The sequence below is a fragment of the Schistocerca nitens genome, chromosome 2 (assembly GCF_023898315.1).
Source record: "Schistocerca nitens isolate TAMUIC-IGC-003100 chromosome 2, iqSchNite1.1, whole genome shotgun sequence".
NCBI lineage: Eukaryota > Metazoa > Arthropoda > Insecta > Orthoptera > Acrididae > Schistocerca > Schistocerca nitens.
Genome location: NC_064615.1, coordinates 308,263,193 through 308,280,954, shown reverse-complemented (window position 1 = coordinate 308,280,954; position 17,762 = coordinate 308,263,193). Strand labels below are relative to the sequence as shown.

At 42.2% G+C, this 17,762-nt stretch overlaps 1 protein-coding gene across 1 annotated transcript in view; it reads right to left on the bottom strand.

The window, feature by feature from the left end:
* LOC126236077 (sodium-independent sulfate anion transporter-like) overlaps positions 1-17,762 on the bottom strand; it is a 65,515-nt gene that overhangs the window by 10,871 nt on the left and 36,882 nt on the right. The window contains exons 7-8 of the mRNA XM_049945137.1: positions 9,538-9,678; positions 1,314-1,459 (exon numbers count right to left, since the gene is read on the bottom strand). Coding sequence (XP_049801094.1) covers positions 1,314-1,459; positions 9,538-9,678 — 287 coding nt within the window. The remainder of the gene's footprint in view (positions 1-1,313; positions 1,460-9,537; positions 9,679-17,762) is intronic.

The following is a 17,762-nucleotide window of genomic DNA, read 5'->3' as shown; positions in this document are numbered from 1 at the left end:
AGATAGACAAAAGTTTAGGTGTAAATGCAAATGTAAGATCATGTTAGACTCACCAGAAATAAAATGATGCTGATAGATTTGAATTGGAACTTTGGAGAACAAATGTTATCTACAATAAAATCTTGCTTTGCATCACATACCAGAGCTACATTTACACCATACTTTCTTTCTTTTTCTGTCCTTCCCTTTCATTATAACATCCCAGAGCCTGAACATCCATCCATGTTATTGTTCCATTAATTTTCCGCTGCCTAAAAGACCTGTGTGCTTGTGTTCGTTTTTTGGTGTTTTCTTCTTCCATATCATTCCTCTTCTGCCTCTGTTGTTTCATTTCCTATGACTTCTGGGTGTGTTAAATGTTATTACAACTTTTGTTCTTATCATTACATTATGTTCTTTGTTTATACTTGTATTTTCATTCCTAGTTAAAATCTCTAAAGATTTCCTTTTTTCCCTATTTAAAAAAAAAAAAAAAAAACCACTTAACTCCGCCAACACCGGCCATAAAGGCTCAATGGTACGACTGTCCACCTGACCACCTTGCCATCCTCAGCCCACAGGGATCACCTGATGCAGATATGGAGGGGTATATGGTCTGCTCTCCTGGCCATATGTCAGTTTCTGAGACCGGAGTCACTACTTCTCAATCAAGTAGCTCCTCAGTTTCCCTCACATGGGATGAGTCCACCCCACTTGCCAACAGACCGGATGGTCACCCGTCCAAGTGCTAGGCCAGCCTGACAGCACTTAGCTTCGGTGATCTGATGGGAATCGGCGTTACCACTGCGGTAAGGCCGTTGTCCTATATCCTCATGTAATGGGATGGACATGTTGATCAGCTATGTTGGAAATCTTTCAGTGGGTGCATATTAGTCTGTGCAGTAGTTCACCTGGGTATCCTGTTTTGCAAATTTTATTCATAAATGAATCAGGTCTTGATAATTTTTTTCAGAATTTCACTCCTGAGTCATACACTCAATGTTCCGACTGTAACGAGACAGAGATTAGCTTTCTCCATATTCTTTTTGAATCCCTCCATTTCAGTTTATTAGCATGTACTTCATTCCAAATTGTACTTGAATACATGTTTTTGACCATTTATTTAGAATAACCTAGAATCTCACTTATCATCTTACATGTCTTTTCCTTTGTGAAATTTTTCCCTGTCAATGTCAAGGGTGTTGTAATGTATGATATTAATTCTGGAAACTCAAAATTTAATTTTAAGTTTTATGTTAGTCTGAATACGTTTGCTAGGTCAGTTTTATCAAGTGAAATGATGATAAGTCAAATTTCGAACTATAAATACTTACTTTCTTTGTCTCAATCGTTATTTTTGGTCGTGCAACATTGTAAAGAATGAACACTACATTCAAACCAATTCCCACAAGGATTCCCAGTTCCAGTTGCAGTATCAGACAGGCAAAAAGTGTTGCAAATCCAGGGATCAGATCATTTTCTGGAAAGAAGGAACATTTTCATTTTGCAGATTATGATCAGGCAATGAAAGCAATACAATATAGCATAATTACTTCACAGAGTCTGTTATGTAACGTAGAAACAATCATGTAGCATTATCATCTGGCTAGCCCCATGGGATGGACAAGCTGCATATTAAGCAATGTTTTCTTTCAGGGGAAGCATACTGTATATATTTCTTCACACTGTATATTACATCTTAAGGATAACCAAATATCTGCTTACATTACTATTTGTATTTGTGTTGCTGATTTCTTGAAAGAAGGGAAATAGTAAACACTCCTCCTCTTAAGTAACACAAAGGTGAAAATCTAGCTCAATGTCCCTTCCAACAGACAGACATAGCAGCAAACATGAAAAGAAAAATTCTTATTTTATATAATTTATAATGTCAGGAAAATTCTATTTCAGTCTTGGCAGTAGAAATTATGGTTGGTGACAATTATGTATGGTCACAGAGCATCAAGCAAGGTACCAAAATGCTGTACAAAATTGAACAAATATGTCAAAAATGGTCTACTATAAAGTAGAGCATTTTGATTAAATTAACATATTATTGTTTTAAATTAGATTTTCACTTTTGTGTTATTATTTAATGATTAAATAATTCCAAACTTTGGAAAAACAGAGGCAAACATCAGTGGAAAGACTTTGATTTAAGGGTGGTTTCAGAACAAAAGTCACCTATTTTCCATCCAGATGCTACCAGTTCTATTAAATAAATGTTGTGTGGCTAGGGCCTCATGTTGGGTAGACCATTCACCGGATGCAAGTCTTTCGATTTGACGCCACTTCGGTGACTTCCACATCAATGGGGATGAAATGGTGATGATTAGGACAACACAACACCCAGTCCCTGAGCAGAGAAAATCTCCGACCCAGCCGGAAACTGAACCTGGGTCTTGAACATTGACATTCTGTCGCACTGACCACTCAGCTACTGGGGGCGGACACCAGTTCTATTAGAAAGCAGATATCATTGTCTGCTTTATTGATCATAAAAATGTGTTTGACAGTTTTAAACATCACATACTTGTTTACCAGCTTAAACTCAATCAACATAATTGTACTACATCTACGTGACTTATCTGCAGTTCAGACTTAAATGCCTGGCACAGAGTTCTTCAAACCACCTTCGGACTATGTTCCTACTGTTCCACTCTATAACAGTGTGTGGGAAAAATGAATACTTAAATCTTCCCAAATGATCTCTGATTTCTTGCGTTTTATTATGATGGTCATTTCTCCCTTCACACTTTGGCAAACAATAAAAATTTTCACATCCAGCAGAGAAAGTTGGTGATTAAAATTTTTTATGTAAAGATCTCATGGCAATCAAAAAAACACCTTTGTTTATTGACTTCCACCCCAACTCACTTATCATATCTATTACACTTTCTCCCCTCTTCCTTGATAATACAAAACCAGTTGCCCTTCTTAGGACTTCTTGAATGTCCCCCATCAATCCTGTTCGGCAAGGATCCTATACCGCACAACAGTACTATAGCAGAGGATGGAAAAGTGCAGAATCAAACAGCACAGATCAAAGAGAGAGATAAAGTTTCATATGACATCAGTATACTGAAAGGTTCCAGGAAAAACATATATCTTCTATGCTCTTAAAATTATGTTCTGAAACTATTTTTTTCAAAAAGCATTAGACAGTTTTGACAACATAACCAAAATCAGCAGTGTAGCTCATGCAAAACAGTGTCAACAGAGCAGAAGCACATTTATGTTCTGAGCACTGGGCAAATCCATCCTTATGTTCCAAAAGAGGGGCCACATTAGTTGACTGTACCTGCCAGTCTGCACACTTCAAGAGTTCTTGTTGCTATCTCTTTACTAAATCACAGGTCACCACAGTCTTCAGACACCATAGGTACAGTAAAAGTTCTTCATCGTCAGACATGTGTGACTGTATGATTACATGCAATGCGATTAAATTGCGGTAAGAAGAGGCACATCAGGTAGCAAAAATATCATAAAAAAGTGTGCTGGAAATGGTTGCAGCTCCTGCTAGCTACTCCAGTCAAGAGAATAAAGAGAATAAGAGGTGAGGAGAAACATAGTTAGAAGTACTTCTTCAGTTCAGAACAGATGCAAAAGGAGCTGAGGAAAATTTTATATTTTGGTAAATATATCCAAAAACAAAGATGATGTGACTTACCAAATGAAAGTGCTGGCAGGTTGACAGACACACAAACAAACACAAACATACACACAAAATTCAAGCTTTTGCAACAAACTGTTGCCTCATCAGGAAAGAGTGAAGGAGAGGGAAAGACGAAAGGATGTGGGTTTTAAGGGAGAGGGTAAGGAGTCATTCCAATCCCGGGAGCGGAAAGACTTACCTTAGGGGGGAAAATAGGACAGGTATACACTCGCGCACACACACACATATCCATCCACACATATACAGACACAAGCAGACATATTTAAAGACAAAGAGTTTGGGCAGAGATGTCAGTCGAGGCGGAAGTGCAGAGGCAAAGATGTTGTTGCATGACAGGTATGAGTGGCGGCAACTTGAAATTAGTGGAGATTGAGGCCTGGTGGGTAACGGGAAGAGAGGATATATTGAAGAGCAAGTTCCCATCTCCGGAGTTTGGATAGGTTGGTGTTGGTGGGAAGTATCCAGATAACCCGGACGGTGTAACACTGTGCCAAGATGTGCTGGCCGTGCACCAAGGCATGTTTAGCCACAGGGTGATCCTCATTACCAACAAACACTGTCTGCCTGTGTCCATTCATGCGAATGGACAGTTTGTTGCTGGTCATTCCCACATAGAATGCATCACAGTGTAGGCAGGTCAGTTGGTAAATCACATGGGTGCTTTCACACGTGGCTCTGCCTTTGATCGTGTACACCTTCCGGGTTACAGGACTGGAGTAGGTGGTAGTGGGAGGGTGCGTGGGACAGGTTTTACACCGGGGGCGGTTACAAGGATAGGAGCCAGAGGGTAGGGAAGGTGGTTCATAGGGATGAACTAACAGGTTACGAAGGTTAGGTGGACAGCGGAAAGACACTCTTGGTGGAGTGGGGAGGATTTCATGAAGGATGGATCTCATTTCAGGGCAGGATTTGAGGAAGTCATATCCCTGCTGGAGAGCCACATTCAGAGCCTGGTCCAGTCCCGGAAAGTATCCTGTCACAAGTGGGGCACTTTTGTGGTTCTTCTGTGGGAGGTTCTGGGCTTGAGGGGATGAGGAAGTGGCTCTGGTTATTTGCTTCCGTACCATATCGGGAGGGTAGTTACAGGATGCGAAAGCTGTTGTCAGGTTGTTGGTGTAATGGTTCAGGGATTCCGGACTGGAGCAGATTCGTTTGCCACGAAGATCTAGGCTGTAGGGAAGGGACCGTTTGATGTGGAATGGGTGGCAGCTGTCATAATGGAGGTACTGTTGCTTGTTGGTGGGTTTGATGTGGACGGACGTGTGAAGCTGGCTATTGGACAGATGGAGGTCAACGTCAAGGAAAGTGGCGTGGGATTTGGAGTAGGACCAGGTGAATCTGATGGAACCAAAGGAGTTGAGGTTGGAGAGGAAATTCTGGAGTTCTTCTTCACTGTGAGTCCAGATCATGAAGATGTCATCAATAAATCTGTACCAAACTTTGGGTTGGCAGGCCTGGGTAACCAAGAAGGCTTCCTCTAGGCGACCCAGGAATAGGTTGGTGTACGAGGGGGCCATCCTGGTACCCATGGCTGTTCCCTTTAATTGTTGGTATGTCTGGCCTTCAAAAGTGAAGAAGTTGTGGGTCAGGATGAAGCTGGCTAAGGTAGTGAGGAAAGAGGTTTTAGGTAGGGCGGCAGGTGATCGGCGTGAAAGGAAGTGCTCCATCGCAGCGAGGCCCTGGACGTGCGGAATATTTGTGTATAAGGAAGTGGCATCAATGGTTACTAGGATGGTTTCTGGGGGTAACAGATTGGGTAAGGATTCCAGGCGTTCGAGAAAGTGGTTGGTGTCTTTGATGAAGGATGGGAGACTGCATGTAATGGGTTGAAGGTGTTGATCTACGTAGGCAGAGATACGCTCTGTGGGCGCTTGGTAACCAGCTACAATGGGGCAGCCGGGATGGTTGGGTTTATGAATTTTGGGAAGAAGGTAGAAGGTAGGGGTGCGGGGTGTTGGTGGGGTCAGGAGGTTGATGGAGTCAGGTGAAAGGTTTTGTAGGGGGCCTAAGGTTCTGAGGATTCCTTGAAGCTCCTCCTGGACATCAGGAATGGGATTACCTTGGTAAACTTTGTATGTGGTGTTGTCTGAAAGCTGACGCAGTCCCTCAGCCACATACTCCTGATGATCAAGTACCATGGTCGTGGAACCCTTGTCCGCCGGAAGAATGACGATGGATCGGTCAGCCTTCAGATCACGGATAGCTTGGGCTTCAGCAGTGGTGATGTTGGGAGTAGGATTAAGGTATTTCAAGAAGGATTGAGAGGCAAGGCTGGAAGTCAGAAATTGCTGGAAGGTTTGGAGAGGGTGATTTTGAGGAAGAGGAGGTGGGTCCCGCTGTGACGGAGGACAGAACTGTTCCAGGCAGGGTTCAATTTGGATAGTGTCTTGGGGAGTTGGATCATTAGGAGTAGGGTTAGGATACTTTCCGGGACTGGACCAGACTCTGAATGTGGCTCTCCAGCAGGGATACAACTTCCTCAAATCCTGCCCTGAAATGAGATCCATCCGTCATGAAATCCTCCCCACTCCACCAAGAGTGTCTTTCCGCCGTCCACCTAACCTTCGTAACCTGTTAGTTCATCCCTATGAAATCCCCAAACCACCTTCCCTACCCTCTGGCTCCTATCCTTGTAACCACCCCCGGTGTAAAACCTGTCCCATGCACCCTCCCACCACCACCTACTCCAGTCCTGTAACCCGGAAGGTGTACACGATCAAAGGCAGAGCCACGTGTGAAAGCACCCATGTGATTTACCAACTGACCTGCCTACATTGTGATGCATTCTATGTGGGAATGACCAGCAACAAACTGTCCATTCGCATGAATGGACTCAGGCAGACAGTGTTTGTTGGTAATGAGGATCACCCTGTGGCTAAACATGCCTTGGTGCACGGCCAGCACATCTTGGCACAGTGTTACACCGTCCGGGTTATCTGGATACTTCCCACCAACACCAACCTATTCGAACTCCGGAGATGGGAACTTGCTCTTCAATATATCCTCTCTTCCCGTTACCCACCAGCCTCAATCTCCGCTAATTTCAAGTTGCCGCCACTCATACCTGTCATACAACAACATCTTTGCCTTTGCACTTCTGCCTCGACTGACATCTCTGCCCAAACTCTTTGTCTTTAAATATGTCTGCTTGTGTCTGTATATGTGAGGATGGATATGTGTGTGTGTGCGAGTGTATACCCGTCCTTTTTTCTCCCTAAGGTAAGTCTTTCCGCTCCCGGGATTGGAATGATTCCTTACCCTCTCCCTTAAAACCCACATCCTTTCATCTTTCCCTCTCCTTCCCTCTTTCCTGATGAGGCAACAGTTTGTTGTGAAAGCTTGAATTTTGTGTGTATGTTTGTGTTTGTTTGTGTGTCTGTCGACCTGCCAGCACTTTCATTTGGTAAGTCACATCATCTTTGTTTTTGGATATATTTTTCCTACGTGGAATGTTTCCCTCTATTATATTTTGGTAATATTGACAAACAGATTGTCAGGAGACTGACATAATTACCACATGATACATGCTTCCCATCCAACCCAAATTCTCAACCTGTCACACACAAGTAGCACCCCCATGTATTAGCCCCACTGCTCATAGGGTTTGCTAAGTTCTGCAGGAGTTCAAAAGATATGGTGCATCCAGACATGTCCAACAGAACAGACACCGAATATCAAGAAATCAATATATTTACTCTTTGCTTATCATTTATAAGGAACTAAACAATAGTCACAATAACTTACTGAGATACATTGCAGAAACTAATATGTGGCATAGTGAACCACTTATTATTCAGCATTATTTCACAATTATGCATTAGATATAAACCTAGTTTATTAAATGTTGTGGAAAAGACATATACCCGTCAGTAGACATCACAAATTTTTAGCTGTTTAATTGCTTAGCTTCATGTTCCTTGGGTCATTTGCATCATAAATCATAATGATTGGGAATAAGTCATGTTACATTCACACTACAGACTAAATTTGTAGTTATGACTATGAGCTGACCAGGGAAACATTCCACGTGGGAAAAATATATATAAAAACAAAGATGCTGTAACTTACCAAACAAAAGCGTTGGTATGTTGATAGAGACAATAACAAAGATTCCCCCTAAGGTAAGTAAAACCCACATCCTTTCGTCTTTCCCTCTCCTTCCCTCTTTCCTGATGAAGCAACCTTGGGTTGCGAAAGCTTGAAATTTGTGTGTGTGTTTGTGTGTTTTTTTACTGTGTCTATCAACATACCATTGCTTTCTCGTTTGGTAAGTTACAGCATCTTTGTTTTTGGATATATTTTTCCTACGTGGAATGTTTCCCTCTATTATATTTTGGTAATATTGACAAACAGATTGTGTGTGTGTGTGTATGTGTGTGTGTGTGTGTGTGTGTGTGTGTGTGTGTGTGAGAGAGAGAGAGAGAGAGAGAGAGAGAGTTAGTAATTCCTACCCGACACCTTTTACAGAATACAATAATAGAAACTCATCTACAGAATAAAAAGGAGAAACTTTTTCAGTTTTCAAATTTTACTTTGCTTCCCGTCAGGCATTTTATATCATTGCTAAATTATCAAAAGTTTTAGTTGCAGCATTGTGTATCCCCTTTTGTGCTAAAGACTGCCTTAAAATGGAGTAATGGGTGTCATTTTTCTTTCTGGTATTTCAGTTATGTAATTCATTGCTCCTTTTGACAGAAGCAGATTATTTACAGTAAACTTCATGAAACAGTACATGTACTGTGAAGCAGTAGTTAGATTGCTCAACACCTTAAACAAATGTCTACAAAATGAACATGAGTGAGCATCATATATAATTCTTACAACACGATTTTGAGCAATGAAGATGTTCTTTCTTAATAATGAGTTAACCCAGAATACTATTCTATACAACATTTTGATGAAGATATGTCTACTTACTGTCTTTGCTTTGATTCTAAGTGAGAATGTGACTGCACTAAGTTGTTTTAAGAGTTCCAAAATGTGTTTTTTCTAGTTTAAATTCTTGTCAATGTAGACACCTATGTTTCCACACCATTTATTACTTCCTCACCATGTGTTAAACTTATTATTGGTGTATTACCCCTAGATGTGCAGATTTTAATATGCTGTATCTTTTTTACTAACACATGATAATTCTGACTATTATCAGAGCTCCAATGAAAGAAAAATACCTTACTGCAATGTACACTAATTTGAAACACAATTCTGTGAACCTGTAAAACCCTAGGATATTATCAGCATTATCTGTATTTGGCATATTGAAGAATAAGGATTCAGTGGATGTACAATGGTCCTATTATGAGGATATTAATTTTTGGAGCCAATAATACAGTCTCACAGTAGGATTTGCTTTTCTTTATAAAAGCTTTCAGCCTTGTCTCACAGTGCTTGTTACCTTCTTCTCTGATTTCATAGATAGTCAATATATAAAATCAAACATTTTAAACTAAAAAATTTGTTTTTTAATAGATTTCATATTGAGTTTAAGGTCATACTAAAGCTTGATATGAGGCATACATATTAATGTCAAATACTGCTTCTCTAGCTTGACTAAACACAGGGAAGTTACTGTGTCAACCAAAAGCTGACTCCCTGATCTTGTCAAGAAGAATGAAAATTAATGAACATTTAGTCAAAGTGCATATTTTGTTCTCAGTAAATTGATCTTCCAGTCATTACTTCTGTTTCATTGCACATCATCTTTCTAGTTTTGTACTGATAAATTTACACCACTTCATTCATATAGACAGATGGATTTAAGCTCTGGGTTTCATTTTTAATCAGATAAGTAATTCATGTATTGATGATTATAATTGTAATTGTATGTCTTCCTCTGTGCATTGATAGATAAATTAACCATATGTTATCTTGTGAATACTTACTCTTTGTATTCCAGATTGGGACAACAACTTTGACTTCAACCATAAATATCACAGCAGCTATGATTATGGCAGCAAGACATGATTTTGGTATAAAGCAGAAACAATCAGCAAAGAAAAGAAGAGATAAAATCACCAAAAGTCCTGTGAAGAAGAGAGAAAAAATTGCAGAAGACTGTCATCTCCATTTCACATTTATAAGTTAGTACTGGAGTACACAAGAAACCCACACGTCTTATATAGTTACAAAACACTATTTTTTAGTATTAAGTTATGACAATGATAAATAGAAGATTGTTAGGAACATCTTTTAATTTCCTATAGCAGTTTTCTATTTGTCTAAAATTTTCCATTCTTACACTTGTAAAAATAGTGCAGAACAATATCAGAACAATATCACATAAGTGAAAATGTCTAATTTTTCAATCCAAAACAAAATAAGCAGCCTACAGAAATGGAAAACTAAGATATTATTCAGTTTCAGTTTTGATTTTTGTACATTGTACCTTGAATGATATAAGCAAAAATACTCATTGTTTTACTTAGTGGAAATTTTGTCATCATCAGCTATGCAGCAACGACTGCCAGATGATGGTTTCATCCAAATATCTCCATGCATTATGGTATTTAACAATTAGCATCCATGTTGCTCCTCTGTTTTAGTTAACATCACCTACCCACCTTTAGATCATCTTCTCATTTTTTTTCTTATTTCTTGAATCCACTGAAGAGATTCCAAGTACCATCTACCACTTATGTTCTTGGCTACACATCTTGATGTCCCCCCATTATCATCATTATGAAGTCCTCCACTTCAGTTTGTTCTCCCATCCATCGGCTTACTTTCTTTACTCACCTACTTAGTTATTGTCTTCAGTTGTACTAAATGCTAAAATTCATCAACTGACTCTACAAATCTGTGGCAGCTTAATATCTCTGAGCAGAGAATATGTTCTGTAAGCCTGTAACAATTACACAAGTTATTTATATTGTGCTCAGTGTGGTGACTGTGTCTGTGTGGTGTGTCACTATTCCGCTATCCCACCTCCAGCGCCGGCCGAAGTGGCCGTGCGGTTAAAGGCGCTGCAGTCTGGAACCGCAAGACCGCTACGGTCGCAGGTTCGAATCCTGCCTCGGGCATGGATGTTTGTGATGTCCTTAGGTTAGTTAGGTTTAACTAGTTCTAAGTTCTAGGGGACTAATGACCTCAGCAGTTGAGTCCCATAGTGCTCAGAGCCATTTGAACCATTTGAACCCACCTCCAGTACCCCATTCCTCCCTGTGGTGACCCTGAATTTCCACACTGTGCTGCAATTTTGCTTTTAATCTGAAAATCTGCCACATTGATTAGACCATCGAGAATTCTGCCATCACAAACAGTACAACCTCACTGCTTTTTGGCAATGTTGATATCTCTCAACAAGTGCCTGCGAACTCCATAAACATTCTGTGTGCAAAATTGCTAAATGTTTGCAAAGACTTGGATGATACAACAGTGCTGAAAGACATAGCACCAATGCCTTCATTTTTGCATCAGCTCTCATCATCACTGATGTGAAGCGGCAAACTGTGCCATGACGAGTGCCAAACTTACTGAGTGACTTCATAATAAACATTCCACATTTTACATCGAGTGAATCTATTCCTGGTACTTCTGATAAAAGTGCTGCAGAGAATCACAATAAACAATAGCCGTCTGCCTCGGTCACGAATGTTAATCTAAGTGCCTTCGATCTTTGCACAGGAAAAGTCATCACGTGTTCCAACAGTAGTGATTATGAGTGTTACGACACTTGCTTCTACAACCTGAACTGTAAGAACACATCCCACAATGCCATTACAGTTGAACAACAATGCCCCACATCATGTCACTCCATCATTCTGTTTCATCACCCATCAACCAGCAGACCATGGGATCAAGGTTTACATGATCTTTCAGTATCTGTGCATTCCAGTTTTCCAATTCCAGTTGTAGTGGTTCATGTCATGTGAGAGTAAAAGATACGTGGCTGAACAAATATTATTTGAAGTGCACTTGTGTGCAACTAACTGCAAGGAAACAGCATTATTGCTGACACACTTTCTATTCCTTGAACTAAGAGAGCTTTGGTTTGATGTTAACCATTGTGAAAAGATGTAGTCTAGCTTGTAATCTTAATGAGTGTGGATGAACATATTACAGCTTAAGAGAGAAGAGATTGTTGTGAGTCCACCATCTTTAATTCAAAGGCATTTACTGTTCTTAAACCAACTACTCGGCAGCATAAACAAGGTTTATTCTCCATCTTATGGTTTTACATTTTCGGATATTTAAGCATGCCTACGAGACATTTCTTTGGACTATTTAAGCTTGAACCTGTAAACTCTATGTGGTCATTAATTGAAAGACTTTTAAACAAATCTGCTTCAATGGACAGGCTTCCACAGAAAGGAGAATTGGGCCGTAGTTAATGTAGACTAAGATTCTTACAGATTTAGCTCACAGTTCGATGGCCAGCAAAGACATTGAGAACAGTTTACAGTCAGCATGTGGCAGCAGATCTCTAGTGTACCTTGCACAATCCACTGAACATAAACATCATCTCATGAGATCTGTTTGGTTATTTATTCATTTCAAAGATCTACACTCTTTTCTTAGAGAGACTGATTACTAAAGAACAAATTCCTTGAATCCATAATAATAATAATAATAATAATAATAATAATAATACTTAAATCAAAGCAGTAATTAAATGAATAATAGTAATAGTAATAATAATAATAATAATAATAATAATATCAATGCAATACAGCTACATCCAAACATGTATATATACAACTACAGAAATCTGTAATTATATCTAAAAACAAAGGTGATGTGACTTACAAAATGAAAGCACTGGCAGGTCGATAGACACACAAACATACACACAAAATTCAAGCTTTCGCAACAAACTGTTGCCTCATCAGGAAAGAGTGAAGGAGAGGGAAAGACGAAAGGATGTGGGTTTTAAGGGAGAGGGTAAGGAGTCATTCCAATCCCGGGAGCGGAAAGACTTACCTTATGGGGAAAAAAGGATGGGTATACACTCGCACACACACACACACACACACACACACACACACACACACACACACACACACACACACATATACAGACACAAGCAGACATATTTAAAGACAAAGAGTTTGGGCAGAGATGTCAGTCGAGGCGGAAGTGCAGAGGCAAAGATGTTGTTGAATGACAGGTGAGGTATGAGTGGTGGCAACTTGAAATTAGCGGAGATTGAGGCCTGGTGAGTAACGGGAAGAGAGGATATATTGAAGAGCAAGTTCCCATCTCCGGAGTTTGGATAGGTTGGTGTTGGTGGGAAGTATCCAGATAACCCGGACGGTGTAACACTGTGCCAAGATGTGCTGGCCGTGCACCAAGGCATGTTTAGCCACAGGGTGATCCTCATTACCAACAAACACTGTCTGCCTGTGTCCATTCATGCGAATGGACAGTTTGTTGCTGGTCATTCCCACATAGAATGCATCACAGTGTAGGCAGGTCAGTTGGTAAATCACATGGGTGCTTTCACACGTGGCTCTGCCTTTGATCGTGTACACCTTCCGGGTTACAGGACTGGAGTAGGTGGTAGTGGGAGGGTGCGTGGGACAGGTTTTACACCAGGGGCGGTTACAAGGATAGGAGTCAGAGGGTAGGGAAGGTGGTTCATAGGGATGAACTAACAGGTTACGAAGGTAAGGTGGACAGCGGAAAGACACTCTTGGTGGAGTGGGGAGGATTTCATGAAGGATGGATCTCATTTCAGGGCAGGATTTGAGGAAGTCGTATCCCTGCTGGAGAGCCACATTCAGAGCCTGGTCCAGTCCCGGAAAGTATCCTGTCACAAGTGGGGCACTTTTGTGGTTCTTCTGTGGGAGGTTCTGGGCTTGAGGGGATGAGGAAGTGGCTCTGGTTATTTGCTTCCGTACCAGATCGGGAGGGTAGTTACAGGATGCGAAAGCTGTTGTCAGGTTGTTGGTGTAATGGTTCAGGGATTCCGGACTGGAGCAGATTTGTTTGCCACGAAGATCTAGGCTGTAGGGAAGGGACCGTTTGATGTGGAATGGGTGGCAGTTGTCTTAATGGAGGTACTGTTGCTTGTTGGTGGGTTTGATGTGGACGGACGTGTGAAGCTGGCTATTGGACAGATGGAGGTCAACGTCAAGGAAAGTGGCGTGGGATTTGGAGTAGGACCAGGTGAATCTGATGGAACCAAAGGAGTTGAGGTTGGAGAGGAAATTCTGGAGTTCTTCTTCACTGTGAGTCCAGATCATGAAGATGTCATCAATAAATCTGTACCAAACTTTGGGTTGGCAGGCCTGGGTAACCAAGAAGGCTTCCTCTAGGTGACCCAGGAATAGGTTGGTGTACGAGGGGGCCATCCTGGTACCCATGGCTGTTCCCTTTAATTGTTGGTATGTCTGGCCTTCAAAAGTGAAGAAGTTGTGGGTCAGGATGAAGCTGGCTAAGGTAATGAGGAAAGAGGTTTTAGGTAGGGTGGCAGGTTTTGAAGGGAGTGGAGCTGGAAGTGGGAGATTGAGTAGATGGGAGAGACTGGGTTTGTGTGCAATTTACTCAATCTCACACTTCCAGCTCCACTCCCTCCAAAACCTCAAAATTCCAATCAACACAATCTGGAACCACAACACCCTAATTCAGTAGTTAACCTTTCCTCCAAACCTCTCTCCCAATCCGAAACCTCTGCCCTATCCAAAGGCCTCACGTTCAGCCCCACTCCCAGACTCAACCAAACAGCCCTCATCAAAGATTTACTGTCCTACTCTCGTAATCTCTGCTGGAAATATCACTTTGCCACGAAGAAAAATGATCCTAATCCTACTCCTAAAGATCCAACAACCCAGGACACTATCCAAATTGAACCCTGCCTGGAACAGTTCCCTCCTCCGTCGCAGCGGGACCCACCTCCTCTTCCTCAAAATCACCATCTCCAAACCTTCCAGGAATTTCTGACTTCCAGCCTTGCATCTCAATCCTTCTTAAAAAACCTTAATCCTACTCCCAACATCACCACTGCTGAAGCCCAAGCTATCCGTGATCTGAAGGCTGACCGATCCATTGTCATTCTTCCGGCGGACAAGGGTTCCACGACCATGGTACTTGATCATCAGGAGTATGTGGCTGAGGGACTGCGTCAGCTTTCAGACAACACCACATACAAAGTTTACCAAGGTAATCCCATTCCCAGGCGGAGCTTCAAGGAATCCTCATAACCTTAGGCCCCCTGCAAAAACTTTCACCTGACTCCATCAACCTCCTGACCCCACCGAAGCCCCGCACCCCTACCTTCTACCTTCTTCCTAAAATTCACAAACGCAATCATCCCGGCTGCCCCATTGTAGCTGGTTACCAAGCCCCCACAGAATGTATCTCTGCCTACGTAGATCAACACCTTCAACCCATTACATGCAGTCTCCCATCCTTCATCAAAGACACCAACCACTTTCTCGAACGCCTGGAATCCTTACCCAATCTGTTACCCCCATAAACCATCCTTGTAACCATTGATGCCACTTCCTTATACACAAATATTCCGCACGTCCAGGGCCTCGCTGCGATGGAGTATTTCCTTTCACGCCGATCACCTGCCACCCTACCTAAAACCTCTTTCCTCATTACCTTAGCCAGCTTCATCCTGACCCACAACTTCTTCACTTTTGAAGGCCAGACGTACCAACAATTAAAGGGAACAGCCATGGGTACCAGGATGGCCCCCTCGTACACCAATCTATTCCTGTTCCTCTCCAACCTCAACTCCTTTGGTTCCATCAGATTCACCTGGTCCTACTCCAAATCCCACGCCACTTTCCTTGACGTTGACCTCCATCTGTCCAATAGCCAGCTTCACACGTCCGTCCACATCAAACCCACCAACAAGCAACAGTACCTCCATTATGACAGCTGCCACCCGTTCCACATCAAACGGTCCCTTCCCTACAGCCTAGATCTTCGTGGCAAACAAATCTGCTCCAGTCCGGAATCCCTGAACCATTACACCAACAACCTGACAACAGCTTTCGCATCCTGTAACTACCCTCCCGATATGGTACAGAAGCAAATAACCAGAGCCACTTCCTCATTCCCTCAAGCCCAGAACCTCCCACAGAAGAACCACAAAAGTGCCCCACTTGTGACAGGATACTTTCTGGGACTGGACCAGATTCAGAATGTGGCTCTCCAGCAGGGATACGACTTCCTCAAATCCTGCCCTGAAATGAGATCCATCCTTCATGAAATCCTCCCCACTCCACCAAGAGTGTCTTTCCGCCGTCCACCTAACCTTCGTAACCTGTTAGTTCATCCCTATGAAATCCCCAAACCACCTTCCCTACCCTCTGGCTCCTATCCTTGTAACCGCCCCCGGTGTAAAACCTGTCCCACGCACCCTCCCACTACCACCTACTCCAGTCCTGTAACCCGGAAGGTGTACACGATCAAAGGCAGAGCCACGTGTGAAAGCACCCATGTGATTTACCAACTGACCTGCCAACACTGTGATGCATTCTATGTGGGAATGACCAGCAACAAACTGTCCATTCGCATGAATGGACACAGGCAGACAGTGTTTGTTGGTAATGAGGATCACCCTGTGGCTAAACATACCTTGGTGCACGGCCAGCACATCTTGGCACAGTGTTACACCGTCCGGGTTATCTGGATACTTCCCACCAACACCAACCTATCCAAACTCCGGAGATGGGAACTTGCTCTTCAATATATCCTCTCTTCCCGTTACCCACCAGGCCTCAATCTCCACTAATTTCATGTTGCTGCCACTTATACCTGTCATACAACAACATCTTTGCCTCTGCACTTCCGCCTCGACTGACATCTCTGCCCAAACTCTTTGTCTTTAAATATGTCTGCTTGTGTCTGTATATGTGTGGATGGATATGTGTGTGTGTGTGTGTGTGTGTGCGCGAGTGTATACCCATCCTTTTTTCCCCCTAAGGTAAGTCTTTCCGCTCCCGGGATTGGAATGACTTCTTACCCTCTCCCTTAAAACCCACATCCTTTCGTCTTTCCCTCTCCTTCCCTCTTTCCTGATGAGGCAACAGTTGTGCGAAAGCTTGAATTTTGTGTGTATGTTTGTGTTTGTTTGTGTGTCTATCAACCTGCCAGCGCTTTCATTTGGTAAGTCACATCATCTTTGTTTTTAGATATATTTTTCCCACGTGGAATGTTTCCCTATATTATATTAATATCATTAATAGAAATCTGTAATTATTGATACATGTTCAGTTACCTGAAAGTTCCTCAAGGCAATGTAACACATACTGTACAATTAAAAGGAAGTCATGCTTGATCAAGGTCCACATCACTTTTCATTTTTAACCAGACATAACGTCTGGGAAAGGAAGGAAATAATAATGAAAGCACTTCAGTTTTGTCTCTGAAAGGAACTTTTCAACACAGATCTCCATACAACAACTGGGTTCAGGGTGAAATAACACCTCCTCTCATAAATCATTACATCTCAATAAAATTAAAACAATTTACCTTTTGTGTGAGAGGGAGTTACATAGTTCCGACCATTGTGACTAAACGCGAGTTCTATGAGACAGACTATGGTGTTATTCACGTACCAGCCGTGCCACTCGTGCTGGGCATCACAACCAACTCGGTTCCAGTCCATCACTGTGCTTTGCATGTACATCACCCACATACAGCTCCAAAACCAAGTATGGACTCCAAGTATGCATTTTTCACGACCTCACATCAGCAAGGTCAGATACCACTACATCCCAGTTCAAGTGATGTCGCACCTGCATCAGCCACGTCGTGTATGACTACATGTCTGCACAACCTCCATGAGACACTGCTTGTGCTGCTGGATAATAAATTGACCATGCCTTACTTCTTTATGGTGCCACAACCTCACGCTCGCTCTCACATACATTTTCCACCATCTCAGACATCTGACATTGGGAGAGTCATACCTACCACGCTGGCCTGGGAACTTCTCTCACATGCAGAGCCATTCTATGATCTGCCATCTGAGCTGTACGCATATCACTGTGTGACACTGGTGTCACCTGCACCATAATGTGAACTGCTGCTTCATGTACTTCCCTATGTCAAGCTGCATTTCTGTCCATCTTGCGTATCGATGCTCCTGCAGCTCCCACATTTCCTACACCATTTCATGCCTACCTCATGATGGTGCCTCATGACCAAA